General features: G+C 35.0%; 1 protein-coding gene across 14 annotated transcripts in view; it reads right to left on the bottom strand.

Annotated features, from left to right (window-relative positions):
- Window positions 1–18,352, bottom strand: part of LOC105197934 (TLD domain-containing protein 2) — a 162,886-nt gene that overhangs the window by 25,434 nt on the left and 119,100 nt on the right. For 7 of the 14 annotated variants that reach the window (XM_026132185.2, XM_026132183.2, XM_039449840.1 and 4 more), the window contains 9 exons: window positions 15,846–16,074; window positions 10,930–11,084; window positions 10,447–10,836; window positions 10,170–10,370; window positions 9,569–9,925; window positions 9,327–9,481; window positions 8,540–8,704; window positions 7,679–7,845; window positions 5,692–5,854 (listed from right to left, as the gene is read on the bottom strand). In XM_026132185.2, the coding sequence (XP_025987970.1) occupies window positions 5,692–5,854; window positions 7,679–7,845; window positions 8,540–8,704; window positions 9,327–9,481; window positions 9,569–9,925; window positions 10,170–10,370; window positions 10,447–10,836; window positions 10,930–11,084; window positions 15,846–16,074 (1,982 nt within the window). Of the gene's footprint in view, window positions 1–1,918; window positions 2,895–5,691; window positions 5,855–7,678; window positions 7,846–8,539; window positions 8,705–9,326; window positions 9,482–9,568; window positions 9,926–10,169; window positions 10,371–10,446; window positions 10,837–10,929; window positions 11,085–11,376; window positions 11,586–15,845; window positions 16,075–18,352 lie in introns of those variants that run through there. The other 7 variants (XM_026132179.2, XM_011164540.3, XM_039449829.1 and 4 more) reach the window with 6 other exon arrangements.

The following is an 18,352-nucleotide window of genomic DNA, read 5'->3' as shown; positions in this document are numbered from 1 at the left end:
TCGAACCTGAGACCTCCCGAATTTCCGGTACAGGTGTCTTAGCCAACTCGACCATTGAGGCTGTGATGATATTTCTCGCAATAATCGGCTATGAGTTAAAACGCTTTCTAAGGCAGCGTAACTTTTAAAGTAGTAGAGAGAGATATTTTGACCGTTGCTGTATTGAACTTGAAAAAAGTATATAAAATCACACAAACGATACAAGCACGAAGACTTAACTGCGACCGTAGAAGGCATTCTTGTTCAATTTGATACAGCAACGGTCAAAATATCTCTCTACTACTTTAAAAAAATTTTCTTTAACCGTATAGCAATGCACAAATTTTTTTAATTCAAACAAATTTTTTTGACTCGAAAAAACTTCTCTGGATGTACAGCAGAAAATTTCCATTGAAACTCGATGCATTGTATATCAGGAAATGCCATTATATGCAACCTTAATATGTTATCGGTTCATCTGTTATTATATTCTTTTTGCCTAAACATAAAGATAATACATTGCAGAGATGTGAGATTTTTGAAACTAGATAGTAGTTTATAAATAAAATTCAACGATGATGCAAGCTGAAGATAAAGTTATCGGAGTGATCTCAAAACAAATCGACACAATCGACTAAAATTCAATATTTCTGCTACTTGAAATAAGTGTGTGATATTTTCTATTCGCACTATATTTTTGCAAACAAAGAATAATTCTTCATATCAAATTTAAGAACAATTTGTGCAAAGGCAGATAATTTTGTAGCTCTTAGCTTTTAAAGATTTTAATTTGAAATTAGATAAGAGTTTATAAACAAAATTCAACGTTGATGTAAGAGCTGAAGGTAAAATTATTAGAGTGATCTAAAAACAGATATTGACATCATGGATTAATTTAATATTTTTACCACAATGCGAGACAAGTATCGAAATATTTTTATTTGCATTACATATGTTCCAATCAGAAAATAACTCTTTATATCGATCCAAAAATAAATTACGCAAAGGAAAATAATTTTATACCTTTTATCTTTGAAGATTTTAAATTTTGAAGTTTTATGAAACTAAATAAAAGTTTATGAACAAAACAAAATCTAAAGATATAAGCTGAAGATAAAAGTTATTGGATATAAAAACAAATCGACACGACGGATTAAAATAAAATTTTTTATATTTAATATTTTTGCTACTATGTGCGAAATGCATGATATTTTTTATTCGCGTTATTTTTTTCGACCAGAAAATATCTTCGAAAATATCGATCTAAGAATTAATTGTACAAAGGAAGATAGTTTCACAAATCTTAGTTTTTAAAGATTTTAATTTAAAATTAGATAAGAGAGATGCTGATAAACAAAGTTTTCATAAACAAAACAAAAGTTAATAACGCAAGTCAAAGATAAAATTATTGGATACAAAAACAAATCAAATTAAATTAAATTTTTTAAATATTTAATACTTTTATTATTACACGAGATGCACATGTGTGATGTTTTCTATTCGCGTTATTTTTTCGACTAAAGAATTTTTTAAAAATATCGATCCAAGAATAAATTGTGCGAAGAAAGATGACTTTAAATATAGCTCTTGGTTTGAAAGATTTAAATTTAAAATTAGAAAGAATTTTTGTAAACAAAGTTCATACCATGATGCAAACTAAAGATAAATTGCAATAATTTAAAAATATATACAGGTAGATCGACATTACGGATTAAAATTCATATTTTTGTTACTATGTGTATATATAATGTTTTTGATTCACGTTATAATATTTTTTCTGAGAATAAGTCTTCATGTCAATTCAAGAGCGAATTGTAGAAAAAGACAATTTTAGTTTTCAAACGCATTGTTAGGCATTGTTGGTTTCCGTTTATAAACTCTTACATATAGTAGTTTTAACAATGCGTTTTGCGACTTGTCCTTGGGCCGCACGTTTTACCTGCGATGCACGAAGGGCATTACGTTTGTCACCGTCTCCCTCACGTGGCGGTCGTAAATAAAGTTCAGCATACCGCCGACCGCGCTCATCACTCGATTCATCGTCGCGCCGTGGACGAAAGAATCGGCGAGCGATGACGCGTTCAGCGGCGGCGACGGCGGCGACGGCGGCGGCGCGCGCCAGCCAGCTCCAATTGTCGCGCTGCGAGTTATCGGACTCGTTGCGCGACGACGAAGTCGCGACGTATATCGGCGACCTCCGTTTCCAACCTCCCGGCAATTCCTATGCCTCTCGCCGCGATATTTTATTCAAGCAGTATTCGATTTGGGCCGTACGCGCGGCACGCTCGGCGAGTCATTCGCGACAGGTTCCGTCTCTCGCGCGACAGGTCTCCCGGAATATACGCGGACACGCGACACTTGACGATACACGAACACGCGTCTCGTACGTGCAGCGGAGAACGACCGGAAAACGAAGTACTCTATGCCAGATACGTCGACGGGCGAACCGCGGACGTGTCACGTGCCACTGATTCGCTCGGTACACCTGCACTTTCGTTTCATACGCAGCTCGCGCTCGCGGAACATTGTTTCGCCGTATCGCCCCAGCATACACGGAAAGAATGATTTTACTAGAGTATGAAAAGAATTTAGTTGGATACAGATCTGAAAAGCATTTTATCAGGCCATCAAAATAATCATATTGAACTCTCAAATAAATTGCCAGAACGTCAACATTTTTTACAGCATTGCTCATCATGCTTGAACATCCGGCACAATTATTTTCATGGACCAATAAAATTATTTTCAGATCTGTATCCCGCCAAATATTTAGACGCTTCAATAAATCGTTTTTTTCATGTATCCGTTTTGGCTTTTTACCAGCCAAAGTTCTTTGCAATTTTTTTTCCCGACACAGAAACAAAATTAGTACCAAATCAACAATTTATTGTTTTATATATAAGCAAGAATATAAAACCTTCTTGGAAGAGTTTACAATCTTAAACAGACATAATTTGCTTGCAAGAAGCAAAATTCTTCCAAGAAGATTTTATATTCTTGTGATTGTATATAAAATAATAAATTGTTGATTTGATACCAATTTTTTTCTATGTACGATCCCTCCAGGCAATTCAATCCAAAATCCAATAAACGAATCCATCTCAACGCCTTGGCTTTTCGTCATTTTATTTTATTTTATTTTCCAAGATAAAAAGCTATAAAATTACTACCTTGCGCGCAACATGAAAAATATTCCTCGGTTGCTAAAATAGCGCGACGCAAAATCAATTTTTATATAGAAAAAAAACGATTTTGCTGAAGTATCTAAAAATTTAGCTGGATACAGAGCTGAAAATAATTTTATTGGACCATCAAAATAATAACGGATGTTGAAACATAATGAGCAATACTGCACAAAATTTTGACATCCTGCAGCAATCAGTTTAGAGTCCAACATAATTATTTTCAGATTTGTAGCCAGCTAAATTTTTAGATACTTTAGCAAAACCAGTTTCTGTGCAATTCAACTCACAATTAATCGAGTATCGTTACCGCAAATTGCGAATGTAAAATAAAAAATACTACACATACGTATCTTGAGTAATAAAAATGTGAAATCTTTATTAATCGATCTGTTTTTTATATCACTTCAACAACTTCATCTTCAGATTGCATCATCGTTGAATTTTATTTATAAATTGTTATCTAATTCGAAATTAAAGTCTCTTGCCTCTGCAATGAGACGAGATTACGAATACCTTTACACTATACAGAGAAAGAATGCAATAAGGATAAATTAAGTAATAGATATCATTTAATGGCATTTTTTATGTCATCAAATTTCAATCACAATTTTTTATTATAGAAAAATTTTACCCGTGATATTCAAGTTTAAAATGATAGCCCGATAAATAAATTAGTAAAAATTATTAGAATTGAAAAAAATCTCTGAAGAAAATATCAGAACGTATGTATTATTTCTTATATTTCTTAAAATATATTAAATACATAAAAAGCCCAATTTTATCACTTGCTGATATAGATGCGCATCAAATTTATTCTTGTTAGCCTTTAGTCTTGCAGATATTAATGAGGGTACTATTTTTGGTAATTTATAATTTATCTGATGATATAAGAGCGAGAAGGTTACTGAGAATTCAGATTGATATGACAAAACGAGGTTGCTCTCGATAGATCTTAATCTAGAGTATCTAGACGAATACTCAAACTCCTCGATCTTAAGTGTAGATTGTCCGATTCAATCACGATACTGGGAAACAATCGGTGCTGTTTGTAAATAAGAGGCACTCGAAAAGAGCTGTCAACAAGATTTACGCGGTATCATGATATATATGAACGACAGATTTAAAGTTCTGAGAATCAGGATCATTATCTTAATTAATTATTGATAATCATTTAATAATCAACAACCTTCAAAACGAGATACATCTCTCTTTCTTTCTTTTAACATTTAGATCCATATTTATGACACAAATAGATTAACTCTGGTATACTACTCATACTTTTTTTTACATTTACAACTCTAGATAACTATTCACCCATATAGTTTAAGAATTTTTCTATATGCTTTTTATGTCAGTGTCTACTTCATATTTTTGCAATCTACTTCATAGGTTGCAAGGTATTAGAACTCAATTACCACTATTTTAATGTAAACAACAAAATTTGATTAAATGTCATTTTAATTCCAAATTTTAATAACAAAAACTGTACTAAATTTGAATTAACAATTAGCGGGTGAAAATTCGCATTAGCAGAATTAACAGAATTAAAGCAAAAAATAAAATAAACATTTTTAGCGTGATCTTAAAAATTGCGCGTTATTTTTTTTTTAATTGTAGCATATTCTCGTCAGCTTAGCTGTAGTGTATCACATTTGTACTTCACATTTGTGCGAGCGGAGTATTCATTATTTCATTGTTCCAGTGGTCTTTAAACACATGTATGACAAGAAGAAAAACACTGGCCGCCGACGCGCAGCAAACCTTGATCGAGCATCAGCGAGCGTATAAATAGAAGTTCCGGCGAAAATCTATTTTGCGTGTCTTGCGACGAAGCACGTGTCCAGCCGTATCGCATTCTGGGTGCCGTTTTCTTTCGCGGAGATGTACGTAAACCGGCCGGTAGATACAAAAATAACACAGCCAACGATTTGGCCCGAAGAAAATTTATCGGCGTGTTTTCCCGAGAAACGTCACCGTCGAATATTTATTCGCGCACAATCAAGTGATTGACTTATCGCGGACAACACGGAGGCTATATAACTCGTTTGGCGACAACACGTTAGCCTAAAAAAAAAAAGCCAATGTATAAAATTTTAGGAATGCATGAATTCCGTAAATTTCTGGTTCTCGCGTTCGAACACGCTAGAAATAAAACGCGAAGCTGAAAAATGAAGAGCATAAAAAAAGCATAATATCGAAAGTGTTATAACATCAACTATCCATTTTTTTATAAACTTGATAAAATTGAAATTGTTTTTAAACGTGAACAAACAAATTTTAGAAAAAGAATTTTCAATAATTCACCTAAAAGGTCCAAATATGATACTGCACAGTTTTTTAATATTATCTAATTGTAAGAGCGCACCAAGTTTATAGACTGTTTCAGTAGATAGTTACTGCAAATAATTATATTATTTTGGAAGAATTTAAATATAACAACAAAGTTTCAAACTTATATATAATAACGTACCAAAATGCAACAACTCAAAGTGATTATATGAAAGATAGCAATGTGAGAAACAATTACCTGTTGCGTGGTACGCTGAACCAGTATTCGGGACGCAGCTTCTTCTTGCCGTAGCTCATAATTGGCGTCGATCGTGGTATCTTCTTGTCCTTGGGTCTTCCTGTTCGTAGCCTCAGGTACAACGGTGGGTCCTCGCAAGAACGAGCAGGTCTTGGGATCAATTCTGCGTAATGCGGAAAATATTTATCAATACAGATTAGATACTTCGGCAATAAAGGAATTTAACGATTTATCTTTTCGATATAGAATCCGCGATTCCAGGCAGTGTGACTCATGATTTCATCATAATAAAGAAATCTTGTTGCGATAAAAAGCTCGTATGTATTTATAAATATACAGAGATTATATTTCTTAAGATTCTTTAAAAATTGCTAAAAATCACACGTAAATACACAGATAGGTTGAAAACACGAATAAAATTGAAAAACGAGGCAAGCACATTACCACAAAAAAGTGAGAGTAGAGGGTGTCAGAGTAGGAATTATCGTGTAAAAGGAATAACGATAGCAACGAGGACAGTAGAATCGTGAATAGATGAATAGTATATACACATTGCACAGATATTGTAGAAGAGTTTGACAAAATATATGTGCAGCAAGAAATGGTGATGAAATGGAAGTAACCATTACAGTGATAGAGTGTATGGTTGCCCGTAAGTTGCGCAAATCATGTTTAATGCATGACAGTATATAAATAAAATCAGTAATAGATAAACTCATGTTACGTTCAAACGTAAGACGTATGAAAGAGGCAACTGAAAAATTGGGAATTCGCGGCACAAGGAGAAGAGCAAGCTAATACTGTATGAACCTACCCAGGCCCTCGAGTTCGGGAAAATTAGGTGCTTGGACTAGAGGGGCAACAGAAACAAATGACATTACTGCATTAGTATGAACCTATTGTTAGCTAAATGATGAAACCCGTTGTGCTAATCTGAAATAGATAAAACATTACTGGAAAAAAAGAGAGACAGAGAGATGTGATTGAGCAATCAATGCAGAAATGTACAACAGTTACTACCAAAATCTATAACAATCGAACATATGACACATTTCGCAGGAAATGTTACATTATCATAGTGTTTGTCTTAAAAGAATCATTCGATTATTATAGAAAGGATTAATACAAAAAATTCGAAATTCTATGCTAGGTATGCTTTAAAGTGACAATTAAAAGATCATTTAAATTGAAACAAGACGCAATGTCCGTCACATGCAATGTGGCACAAAGGGTTTCAAGATTCTGAAGATATATCCGTATATTTTATTAAAGAAATATATGTTATATGAAAGGTGCTTGTTCAGTTAAATCTTTTCGCTATAGAAACCGTTTGATAAAATACGTATTTATCAGAATACACAAGGTAAGATTGATGAAGTAGAGAGTCAATTTACATCAAACAAGACCCACGTTATTCACGTTGCTTTCTTCCAAAATACTCGATAAATCTTTTATCGTAGAAAAGCGATAATATTTAACGTTTACCTAATGGAATGACGTATGGAACTGATAATGACAAACAAATATGATCTAAAACATTGGTAGACTACTTTATTGTACATCAAGGTAAGCGCATTTGGTTACTAATCCCGAGTTTGCCTGGAAGTTTAAGACGATATTAAAGAAATTTAGGAAACCACATTAAAAGAACTATTTTCGCACAAATTTATAGCCAAAGGCGCTCAAAATTCTGAGATAGGAACAATAAACTGGCAAAACAACACGGTTTAAAAAGCTATCTATGCGTTTTCGGGCAAGTGCAAGTGCATGATATATTAATCCCGTTTGCCATCCCCTTATCGTCTTTTATCAATTCTTTTCTATCCATATCGATATCAATGTTAAATGTTACACGAAAGTAACAGCGACGTGTGTTTTGTGTAAAAGGAAAGTCTGTTGGAGTATGTCTTCATGATTATTAGACTATCCATTCCGATAGGACATGAATTATTTTATAGATACGTCTCTATGCGATCGTGATACTTACTGTCAAAACTCACAAACAATTCCGGCATGTCCTCGACCGAGACCATACTGCGATAATCTAGCCGCGGTGCCGTCGCGGAAGCTTTGCTACCTCGACTACTGTCGACGCTGCTGCTGCCGGAAGATGTTAAAGGTTGCTGTCTAATAAAAGTACCCACGGAAGAGCGTCTGAAAGAAAATTTGTGAAAAATGCATTGTAAGAAAGATAGAAAAAAATTTTGTTGTCAGACAACATTCCAAACGCTTCTGAATGACAAGTACACGTTAGCTGCCAGATCTAACTAAGTTGTAACACATAGAGTTTTCACATCCTCATAATTCAGAAGCGATAATGTAACATTCACAGCAATAACAATAGGAATTAACAATTAAGGTGTATCCAGTATAAATGACGAATAATAAATCAAGTGTCTGCTTGAGGATACTAAACACTATGTTGATTATGTATTGGCTGTAAGCGATCTGAAAAGTAGTATCGGCAGTGTTCGTCGCTCGAGTTTTTCAACAATAACATGATTTACCTGAAAGCAGGAGCCCTCAATCCTAGAGTGTCTTCAAAATTAAAGAATAATAACAAAACAATGGAAAAGTGTACGGGAGAAAGAAACATTTGAACAGTAGAATCCTCGGAATATTTTGATAATTGCGTAGTGCATGTATAATTTTACTTTACACTTACAAGATTTAATTAATATAATATTTTTTTTGATAATCATTGAAAGAGGATTCTATTGAAATAAAACGTTTCCGAATTAATAAATAGTCGATAAGATAAAAAATAGATGAGAAGTAAAGAATAGAGGACTAAGGAAAAAAGGAAAAGTACACCAATGCAAGGTTACGATCGGGTGTCCAGACTCACCCGATGAGGCCTCCTGGACCAGGTGAGAAATTGCTGGAGTCCTGGGAGAGAGAGGAGGCGGTAAGCGGTGGAGTTCCGCCCGCTCTACCGCCCCCACCACTCTCTTCGCTGGGGGTTTTAGCAAACAGGCCCGAGCTAAAGTCACTCACCAGGTTGATCGGCGAGCTTTTTTCCACCACCATTACATATTCTTTGTTAGTTATATTAGAAATGATAGTAAAGCGTTAATGAATATCTAAGTTCGTATCGTAAGCAACGTAAACGTCTTGGAGTTTTGTCAATCGCGCAATAATTATCAGTCTTTTAGATGACTAGACCAGTCATCCATAACATGTGTTTTCATACTTATATATTCCTTTCAGAGTTTCCTATTCCGTATTGCTTTTCATATGCTAAAAGCTCTTCCTATGCAAGTAGCTAATATATGCTACGTTAACAAATGAGGCTATACCTGTTTCAAAGATGAAATTAATTTTATCTACTAAAAAAGATACAATAAATGCACAAGTTATACATGGAATAACAGTTCACAAATAACCTCATTTGTATTCTATATATTCTATACATTCAATAGAATATTCGCAAAAAGCAAGTTAAAATAAAAGCGATAAGATTATTAGTTTTTTTTTGTGAGTATGCATCTTCGCCAAAATGTTAATTCATTCTTAACACAAATAAATTAGAAGAGCGTGAAAAAATAAAAGCGGTTGTAAAAATGTCATATATTTTTAAGTAATTTAAACGCTGTTTGTCCATAATTATTATAATATGACATAAATTTGTTCACCTCGAGAAGACTTTGCTGAAAACAGAGGAATGATGGGAATCTGCGCTGTTCGGAAGGCTCGACATTTTGTCAGAGAGAGATTTGCTGCTTTCGTCATCCTTCTCTCCAGTTAAACCTTCCATCCACGACAAAGGATATGACAGACGTTTTAGCATCTAAAATGTCAAAACAAATACATAAAGTATATGTATAAAAAGTGCTACCGCATTACTACGATGCAAATGTTTAATTTACATACACACCTTGTTTTTTCGAGTTTCCTGTTTATCATCCTCTTTGTGTTCTTCATCCTTCTCTGGCTCTTCTGCATTGCTCTCTAAACTAAAGGATACAGAACTGGCTTTTTTCCTGCCATTAATAGCAGAAGTGGCGTCCAACGTACTCGTGATATTCGTTGGTGCTATCGTTATCGGAGGAACCCAATCTGAGGATAAGACAATATCCGCATCTGAGTAAACTTTTTTCGATGGTATAGGTTGCACTACTGGAACAGGTGGATTAGGATCACGAATATCGATACCAGAATCATGGCACGACAATTTGACTAGAGACCCCTCTTCATCTTCAGGAATGGCATTTGATTTAGCTGGTTCCGCCTGCTGCAATAATATTTTTATATCATTATACATATCTTTCTTTATAATTGGTATACATATGTACAGTATCCCATAAGTTTGGAAACATTCTACATTTTACAGATAAACAATCACAGATATTTAACTTTTCGCACTGAGATGCGAGAAAATCGCAAGTGTTTCCAAACTTATCGACTTTATATATATTTTAAAATATAGTATACAATTTTACTAATTCTCAATATGCTGTCATAATAAATATAATCACCTTATCAGAATTTAATGAATCTTGTTGTTCATCGTCAACAGAAAACGTACTCCGGTCTTTGCTAGGAACTGCCCAATGATGGTCAAGCATGGAACGCCTGCGTTCTTCTAATGTTCTGCTACCTTGGCCGCCAGTACAAAATTCTTTGTCATTACTATCTTTCTCTTTCTCATTATCTTTGGTCGAAGTTGAATTCTCCTCCTGTAATAATGTTGCATGGAATAAAATATAATTTTAATACTTTACATAATAAATGCTGCAACAAAAGAATACGTACACTCTGGAGATTGGTAGGGGTAACAAGCTCTCGTTCAAAGGCCTTTGGAAAAGCGTCGCCGTCTCTCTCGGCGCAGCTACACACACTTTCACTGTCATCGCCTGCCAATTCAGGGAAATTCTCTTCTTTACCGGGAGACAGACATTTACGATTATCTATTTGGGGTTTCTTCATGTAATAAATTTCAGGTTTTTTGTCCAAATGTCCGGATTCGGCATGGGAAACTCTCATGTGCGCGATATCATAATAAATCGCAGCATTGACTACAAACTCCATTGGAGCGATCACTCCGTAAGATTCAGCACCGTGCTCGATAACAAGAGGATCGGACACATTTGGATCGAACATAACTGCGTTTGGCGTGACTAACAGCACTCCACCGACTACACCCTGGAAGAATATTCAAGTTTTAGAAATGTGAAATGTATAGAATAATATCTGTATAGAATTTATTGATATGAAAAGGTACCAAAGACAAATTACCTGGCCATCTGTTATATGCCTGACATTAATTTTCAAAAATCTTTCTCTGAATGGTTGCTCATCCTCATGCGTCGCACCGGAAGTCCCAAGAGGTGTTTTGATGCGCTCCATATGGCCTGGCTTTGGTGACACTGGTCTCAGATTGTCCAAAAGTTCTGCAAAACCAAATGATGCAAGAATAAGTACAAAGTAAAAACATATACTTTATGAAACGTTCAAGTACATGTTTTATTCTAATTTTCATGAAAAAGTGACACTAGTCTTGCCACAGTCTTTAGGAAATTCTATTCTTAATTACGTCGTTTACGATAATAAGAGTTACGACAACAAATAGTTTAACTTGGATCCGATAATGACGTTCTTAATACAGAATCCTAAAAGTCTGTTATCTAATGAGAGACGAGCTATGACACTTATTTAAATTCCAGCTGTCCACATCAATCTAACCTCACATTCAGAATGCTGCGACGTGACTCGTTATTCGTCGCAATAACGCGAGTAACGAGTCACGCGTGTACAATTTCAACGAAATCGGCAATTACACCGTCCGTCTCATTTGCCACAACGTCACGACTGTAGCGCAGGCATTATTACTCGCATTATTACATTCGAGCATATAGGTTAGAACCATGTTTATGCGGCTTTGCACACCGTGGTCGATCAGCTGATGAACAGCGCGACATACCGGGTGACCCACGCGTACGCTCCAGAATTTATTTCGTTTCGCAAACTCTCTCGGACACCTGCGACGAAAAGGAGCATTGTGGTCCGCGAAAGAAAATCGAAGAACTAAAATTCAGTCCGGTTCATACTTAAAATAACTGTCCTTTAACCTTTTCACATGTGATCGATTCGAGGATACCGCGTCTCCATTTGTCCATTTCGCGCAATCGATACTGAGATGCTCTTGAATGAAACGAGAAAAAGAAACTGAAGATACAAATAAAAATGGAACGGAAGATACAAATAAACATGAAAGAAATATTGAATGCGCCATCAACGATATGTACAGAACGTTTCAGATCAGTCATAGGGGAGAGTTGAATGCATACCGGTCAATTAAAATCTCATTAAATTTTTGTATATTTTGCTTAATTTAATATAAAAAGGATATGAAAAAAATAAAAAATGAGGAAAGAGAATAAGATAAAAATTTAACAAATTACAGCTTGTTTTCTGTGTATTAATATTTTAAAAAATAAATACAATTGACATTAACTTTTATCAATTTATAGCTGATAATAATGGAATCATGCAATTTTATATTGAATTTTTATATTTTCATAAAAGAAGGTTTATTATGAAATATTTTATATTTATTGTATATGTACTATTATTACAAAAATTAAATCGATATTTTTATATATATAATTTATTAAGTTTCCTAAACCGTACAAATTTTATAAACATTATTAATATACAATTAATGAATGATTCAAATAAAATTTTAATAATTGTTATAAATAGAAATGTCAATTGCAAAAATAAATTCAAGCCAGTTTTATTTGTTTACCTTTTCATTATATTGTTAGAAAAGAAGGTATTATGGCGACTTGTTTACATTTTATATAATAACTTTATTAATAATCAATATTTTTTATTGAAAACTTGGCGATTATTTTTATCAAACTGTTCTTCAATAGTTTCTAAAGTTACGACATATTTATTATGTTAATTATTATTTATAAAAATGTAGCGACACTGTATGTATTGAAGAAGAACAAAGATGGTAATGTGGCCTACCACAAGAATAAATTTAAAAAATAATTTTAATTTAAAAAATACAGTGTGTTGTAAAATTACATATTTATTAAAAATAAAGATATATTGCAGAATATGTGTAAATGTATGTACATAATACGCATAACTCTTCCGCATAGACTGTAGTATTAAAAATCTATAATACATGTCATGCAAACTATAGAATAGTAATAAAATTGCAATCAACTTATCAAATAATTACTTCCTTATGAAAACTTTGTAAAAAAAAAACGCATTAAGCTTGTTAAGATATCAGTATCTAAGTATAAAAGCCTACATTAGCCAAATTCGATGTTATTGTTCAATTTTGTATAACTCGAAATGTACATACAATTAAATAAAAAATTAAATAACAAGTAAACACTCGAGTACATACGTATATACGTTCGTGTGATAACACGCTCAAGTTAAAAAAAAATGAGAAAGAAAAATATGTGTAATTAAATGTTAAAAATTTTGAAAAAGTTTCAAAATACTCAAAAGTAAAAATGCCTTATAACAAAACTATTGTGTATTAGCATATTATCGCCACGGCAGATTATTAAAGAAATAATTGCATAATTACTAAAATTTGTCATCTAACAACGGAGATGTGTGAGTGGCCGTAATATCTACACGGTCCGTAATACCTTCTCTTCTGTTACTTATTTTGCTATTGTATTATTTATAAATTAATAAATATTTGAAACTTTTCGATACATTATGCATAAAATAATTAGTTAATTATTCGTTGTATTTTTAATTATTTTAATTTATAAATTTAATACTTTTAAAGGCGATACGATTTAGAAGACCCACCGGTATGACTTAGTTAATCGGTTGCCTAAATGCCCTAAATTATATCTCTTGCAGCATCTTGCAAATAGATTTATAACAAATTAATTTATTACTGGTGAGAGGTTCAATATTACAGTAATATCAAGCTGCAATTTCCTACATTATTTGCGTACAAATCAACGTACCAAATGGGAAATAAGTATAATAAAAAATAACTGAAATACTCATTTGGCAACTCTTCCCTATATTCCGTCGCTCGTCCTCGTTTCTTTCTCGCCGATTTATCGATTTGTCTTTTTTTTTGAAAAAAAAGGTGTCAAAGATTCAATAGTTTTCGTGTGTAATATGCATCGAAAGACATATGCGACGTTAAGTCACCTTCATAAAGCGATTGCATGTTTTGCAGTGTATGCAAATCGGAGAAGATGCAGGTCCGCGATCTTTCGTCTCCTCCCGCCGATCTCGCCGGCATTGCGAAATGTGACGACGCGTTACATGTGTTATACAAATGTCGCGATCGCGCGTGCATGTTTCACGCCGAAGTGCAACCAGAACAACGCGGTAGCGGTGGTGACAAAGCGTTTCCCGAAGAAGAAGACATAAATAAACTTCGCGCGGGTGTGCGTAACAATTCGCCTGGCTATTGTTCCGCTAAACAGACAAACAACCGCGCAGTGAATCACAAAATTGTGTAACGTCGGGACAAGTTTTTCTATATCGCGTTCGGCGCAAGCGTTAACGATTCCCCTCGTAAGTGCGTACAATGCAAGTTTTAATTGGCTGTCGCGTATAAATAAGCAACTACGTATTTCGCTAGAAATTAGATATGTTTCACGCGAACAAGTGTTATGTCCGCATACACTGCATATTAGAACGCAATTATTAGAATGCCACGGAAAACGAGAGAAAGATAATACAGAATCCCGTCTCTACGTTTTTCTGTCAGAGAAAAATTGTGCACGTATTATTTTTTAAAATTTACATTTATATAGTATTCAAACAATTTATTATTTGTTACGTTACTCTTTACGTAAATCCTCTGTCGGTGTAACACATTACATCATTTTTCTCATTAGCTCCTTTTTTTTATATAAATTTTTTTTATCAATTTTTGGCACATTATACAATTCTTTTAATTAAAACTTTCTCTCGCGAAATGATCTGTGTTCGAAATTCGGTTCCAAAAAAAGTGTGACAACATGTAAAAAGTATAATATATAAGGATAATGTAATGTTCTGACAGCGATGTAAGCGCGACGTACTTTCGCGCCTTTAAAAATTATCCTAATTAGCTCGCGCAAACGTGTGGTGATGAGTACCTCGACTACCTGCCTCCACCGATAATCGCCAGGTGAAACGCGGGAGTTCCCGCGGTTCGCCGCGGGCGACGAGCGATATAAACGCGAAAAGGCAATCGCGCTGGCCACAATAGTGCTCCGTATCGATCTCTCGGGAATCGCGTAACGCGATGTGGTAACGCATTAATATTCATTCGAGCGCGGTCGACTTTGTACGCAGCCAGATAATATCCAATATCCCAATTCTTTCCTCTGTGTGTTTAACCAGGCGAGAGCCAATCTAGCGCATATCACGCATGACGCCCGGACGGGCGTAGCTTGCTTCGCGGATCCTGCTCCATTATTCATGGCCACGTCGCGTGTATCAAATCTGTCTTGCGCATTAGCATAATGCGAGACAAGATACAGGACCCCCGGGCTACGAATTCGACGGGGAATAAGGACGGAGACTTCGTTTTAATTGCGCGCCCTCGTCGAGTCGTAAATGGGGGAAGGAAGGTGAGAGAAGAGAGAAAAAAAAAGGCGCGAGTCGTCCTTCGACGACCATATGCGACATCTGGACTATGTCCAACTCTCTAGAGCAAGCAGATTTTAGACAGTGTAAAAAATGTTCTTTCCCTTTACTTTGCAAACCGTTCAATAACGCTGGATTTCACGATAAGCGTGATAAGCACGATAAGATCGGATTATTAGTCAAGGTTTTAGCTATCTATTCCTAGAAAGTTGATTAATACTAAAGACTATCTGTAATGTCGTAATAATATGCAAACAAATTTCCGTGTTTCTCTGTTCGCCAAACATAATATAAATCACTTCCCCTAGAGATTAACGAGGAAGACGAGCGCGTCAAATGTTCGATCAAAACCTTCTCTCTTCTTTCCGGAATTCTGCATCCATCATTATAGAATCTCAAGTCGCATCGTTATACCATTACTCGCAGAATAAAAGGATCAAGAAGAAAGGACTTGCACAGGCGTAATTCTGTTGAATATGAACTCGAGGATATCGGTTTCAGCAAACATTCCGTAATAACCGAAGAAGTCAGCATTCAAGGGGATCAAATAGAAGGATGAGAATTACCTTTTTCTTCGGGTGGTAGGTCGTCCTGGGACTCGTGATCGTGGCAAGGGTCAGGGCTGGGCGCATCCGCGGCTGATCCGCCTCCCGGACGTCCTTCTCCTTTCGCCGGCACCCATAACTGCTGACCGGAATAAATGAAAGTACTTCCGAGCCTATTCAATTTGCTCAGCTCGGACGGCGTCGTGTCGAATCGCGCCGCCACCGACGTAAGCGTGTCTCTATCGCCCACCTGTAATTACGAAGGCAAACGTGTCATTAGGCGTCTTAATTTACGTAATTCCTCAAAGAGGAATCACTTTCTTCGCACGTCCCAACGGTCCTTGAGCGTCTCATGCAAACAACGAAGTCTTTTAATTTAATCGGATTGTTGAAATGAACCAAGCAGAGCGATCGTGCAAAAATGATTTAAATTTAATTTCTCGCCGTAAGCAAAGAGGTCTGAGGCGTTTCTAACGAAACAAGGAGCATTAGGAGTAATGTGTGGTAATCAATCTAAATTTCTTCTCTCCTTTTTTAACTCTTAATTTACGAGGTGAAAGTTACGCTTCTAATGTCGTGAATCCATTGGACCCTTATTTTTCAAAGGCTAACGAAACGATACTCATTAATCTTAAAAGCATTTTTGTTATATCTTTTTGATGTTTGGACCCTCATTTATCTATTTATCTAATGAAAACTAATAATACTCAGTCTTGCATTATTCTTATTTAAAGTATGTGACGGCGCATACAGTGGTGTACGCACTGAAAGAAATGAAAAAAATAATTTTGTTGAAAATACAGATGTGAAAATAATAGTTATGTTGGATTATTAAAATAATTACATTGCCCTGAAAAAGGGATGTAATAACTATATTACCAATTTTGGTAACTTCCCAGATAGCACACAGAATTCAAAAAGAATTCAGGTTTATATCATCAATTCTGAATTCATTTTGAGATGCAAAAAGAATTCTTTTTCTGACTTAAAAAAAAAAGAATTCTTTTTGCGTCTCAAAATAAATTCAGAATTGATGATATAACCCTGAATTCTTTTTAAATTCTTTTCTGAATTCTCTATGTTACCAAATCCTTTTTTCAGTGCAATGTAATTATTTTAAATGATTCAATATAATAATTTTCATCTGTATTTCCAAAAAAAATCGTTCTTTCAATTTTGAAAAAAAAGTTTGATAATAGCTACCAAATGTTTAGTGAAATAATGCCAATGAAATATTCGATTAATGTAACCAAAAATATTTTTCTGAATAAGCAAATGTTATCAAATTTAGTTATATTTTTTTTCAAACTTTTTTTTCCAGTGCACAAGCGTTGAAAGATTCAATATCCAATAGAGCCACCTCGTAAGTTAAAGGTTGAATCAAATTCGTATTTGCGAGACGCATTCTCAGCGCACACAAATCGACTCGATGCGGACGCGATGCGCCGGGGAATTGCATCTTCGACAAAATCTTCGTTACTCCTTGCGCATTTGAGCTTTCTACGCGGTACGCATTTTCCCGTACACGAGCGCCCGCGGCACGGGGCCATTAGCCCATTTACATAAGCCGACAGAAACGGCGCGCGCTCGAATGTATCGGACGATAGAAAATTGAATTCCTGGAAAAAGAGTCTTGTCGAGGCACAGTTGCGACGTGTCTTTTATGCAAATTCGTATGCAGCCGCTTGTGCCTGTGTAACGATGGGTGCGGTGCGCTGCTTCGGGTGTTGCGCGCGGCAGAGCGATTTGTCGCGGTCGCTCCTCTCTCCTTGAACAAAAGCCTTCCCGCGAGAAAGGGCCGACATAATTCAATTAAAAAGATCGTCACGCGAACGGACGCTAATCTCACTGTCGGTGGGCCCGACATTTTCCACGAACATCGGCGGAAAATAGGGTTTCCGACGCTTAAAACGCGATTTATGTCCCGCCGGGAAATTCGTTAATTATTCCGCGACACTTCAACCCTCTCTTCAATTGCGCATTGTCTGCCGCTACCCCTAGCGCTCCCGTAATTCCATTAGTTGCCATGACACAGAAATCTTGCTTTGCTATTATCATTTTTTTTTTTTCCCCGGTAAAGTTTCCTGGGGCTTTAAAGCCCTTCTTCGCTCGAAACAATTAAGCCGTTCACTGTCAAAGCATTCCACAAGTCTACATTTTTAAATACGTATTATGTACATTGCAGTTCTTTTTTATTATTTTCTGAGACGGTTTTAAGTGCTTGGTTTTTATTACCTCTCAGAAATGTTTTAAAATTTAAGTAATTTCTTAATTCCAACATTTATATCAATATTTGTATTATATTTATAATTATATACTTTTCTATTATCGTTAATTTTTAATTTATTAAAATAACAAAATTTATTTACATTAACATAAGTTTATTTGAAATTATTCGAAACAAAAATATCTCATCATTTACTTTCATAATTTTTATTTTTTTTATCAGTTATTTATGATTTAAATATTATTAAATATTCATATCGGAATGTTCAAAATCTTTTCATTATTTCTTTCTTGTTTCGCGT

Source organism: Solenopsis invicta, chromosome 1 (genome assembly GCF_016802725.1).
Source record: "Solenopsis invicta isolate M01_SB chromosome 1, UNIL_Sinv_3.0, whole genome shotgun sequence".
Taxonomy (NCBI): domain Eukaryota; kingdom Metazoa; phylum Arthropoda; class Insecta; order Hymenoptera; family Formicidae; genus Solenopsis; species Solenopsis invicta.
Note: the sequence above shows the minus strand (reverse complement) of the source record. Positions and strands in the feature narration are given on the sequence as shown.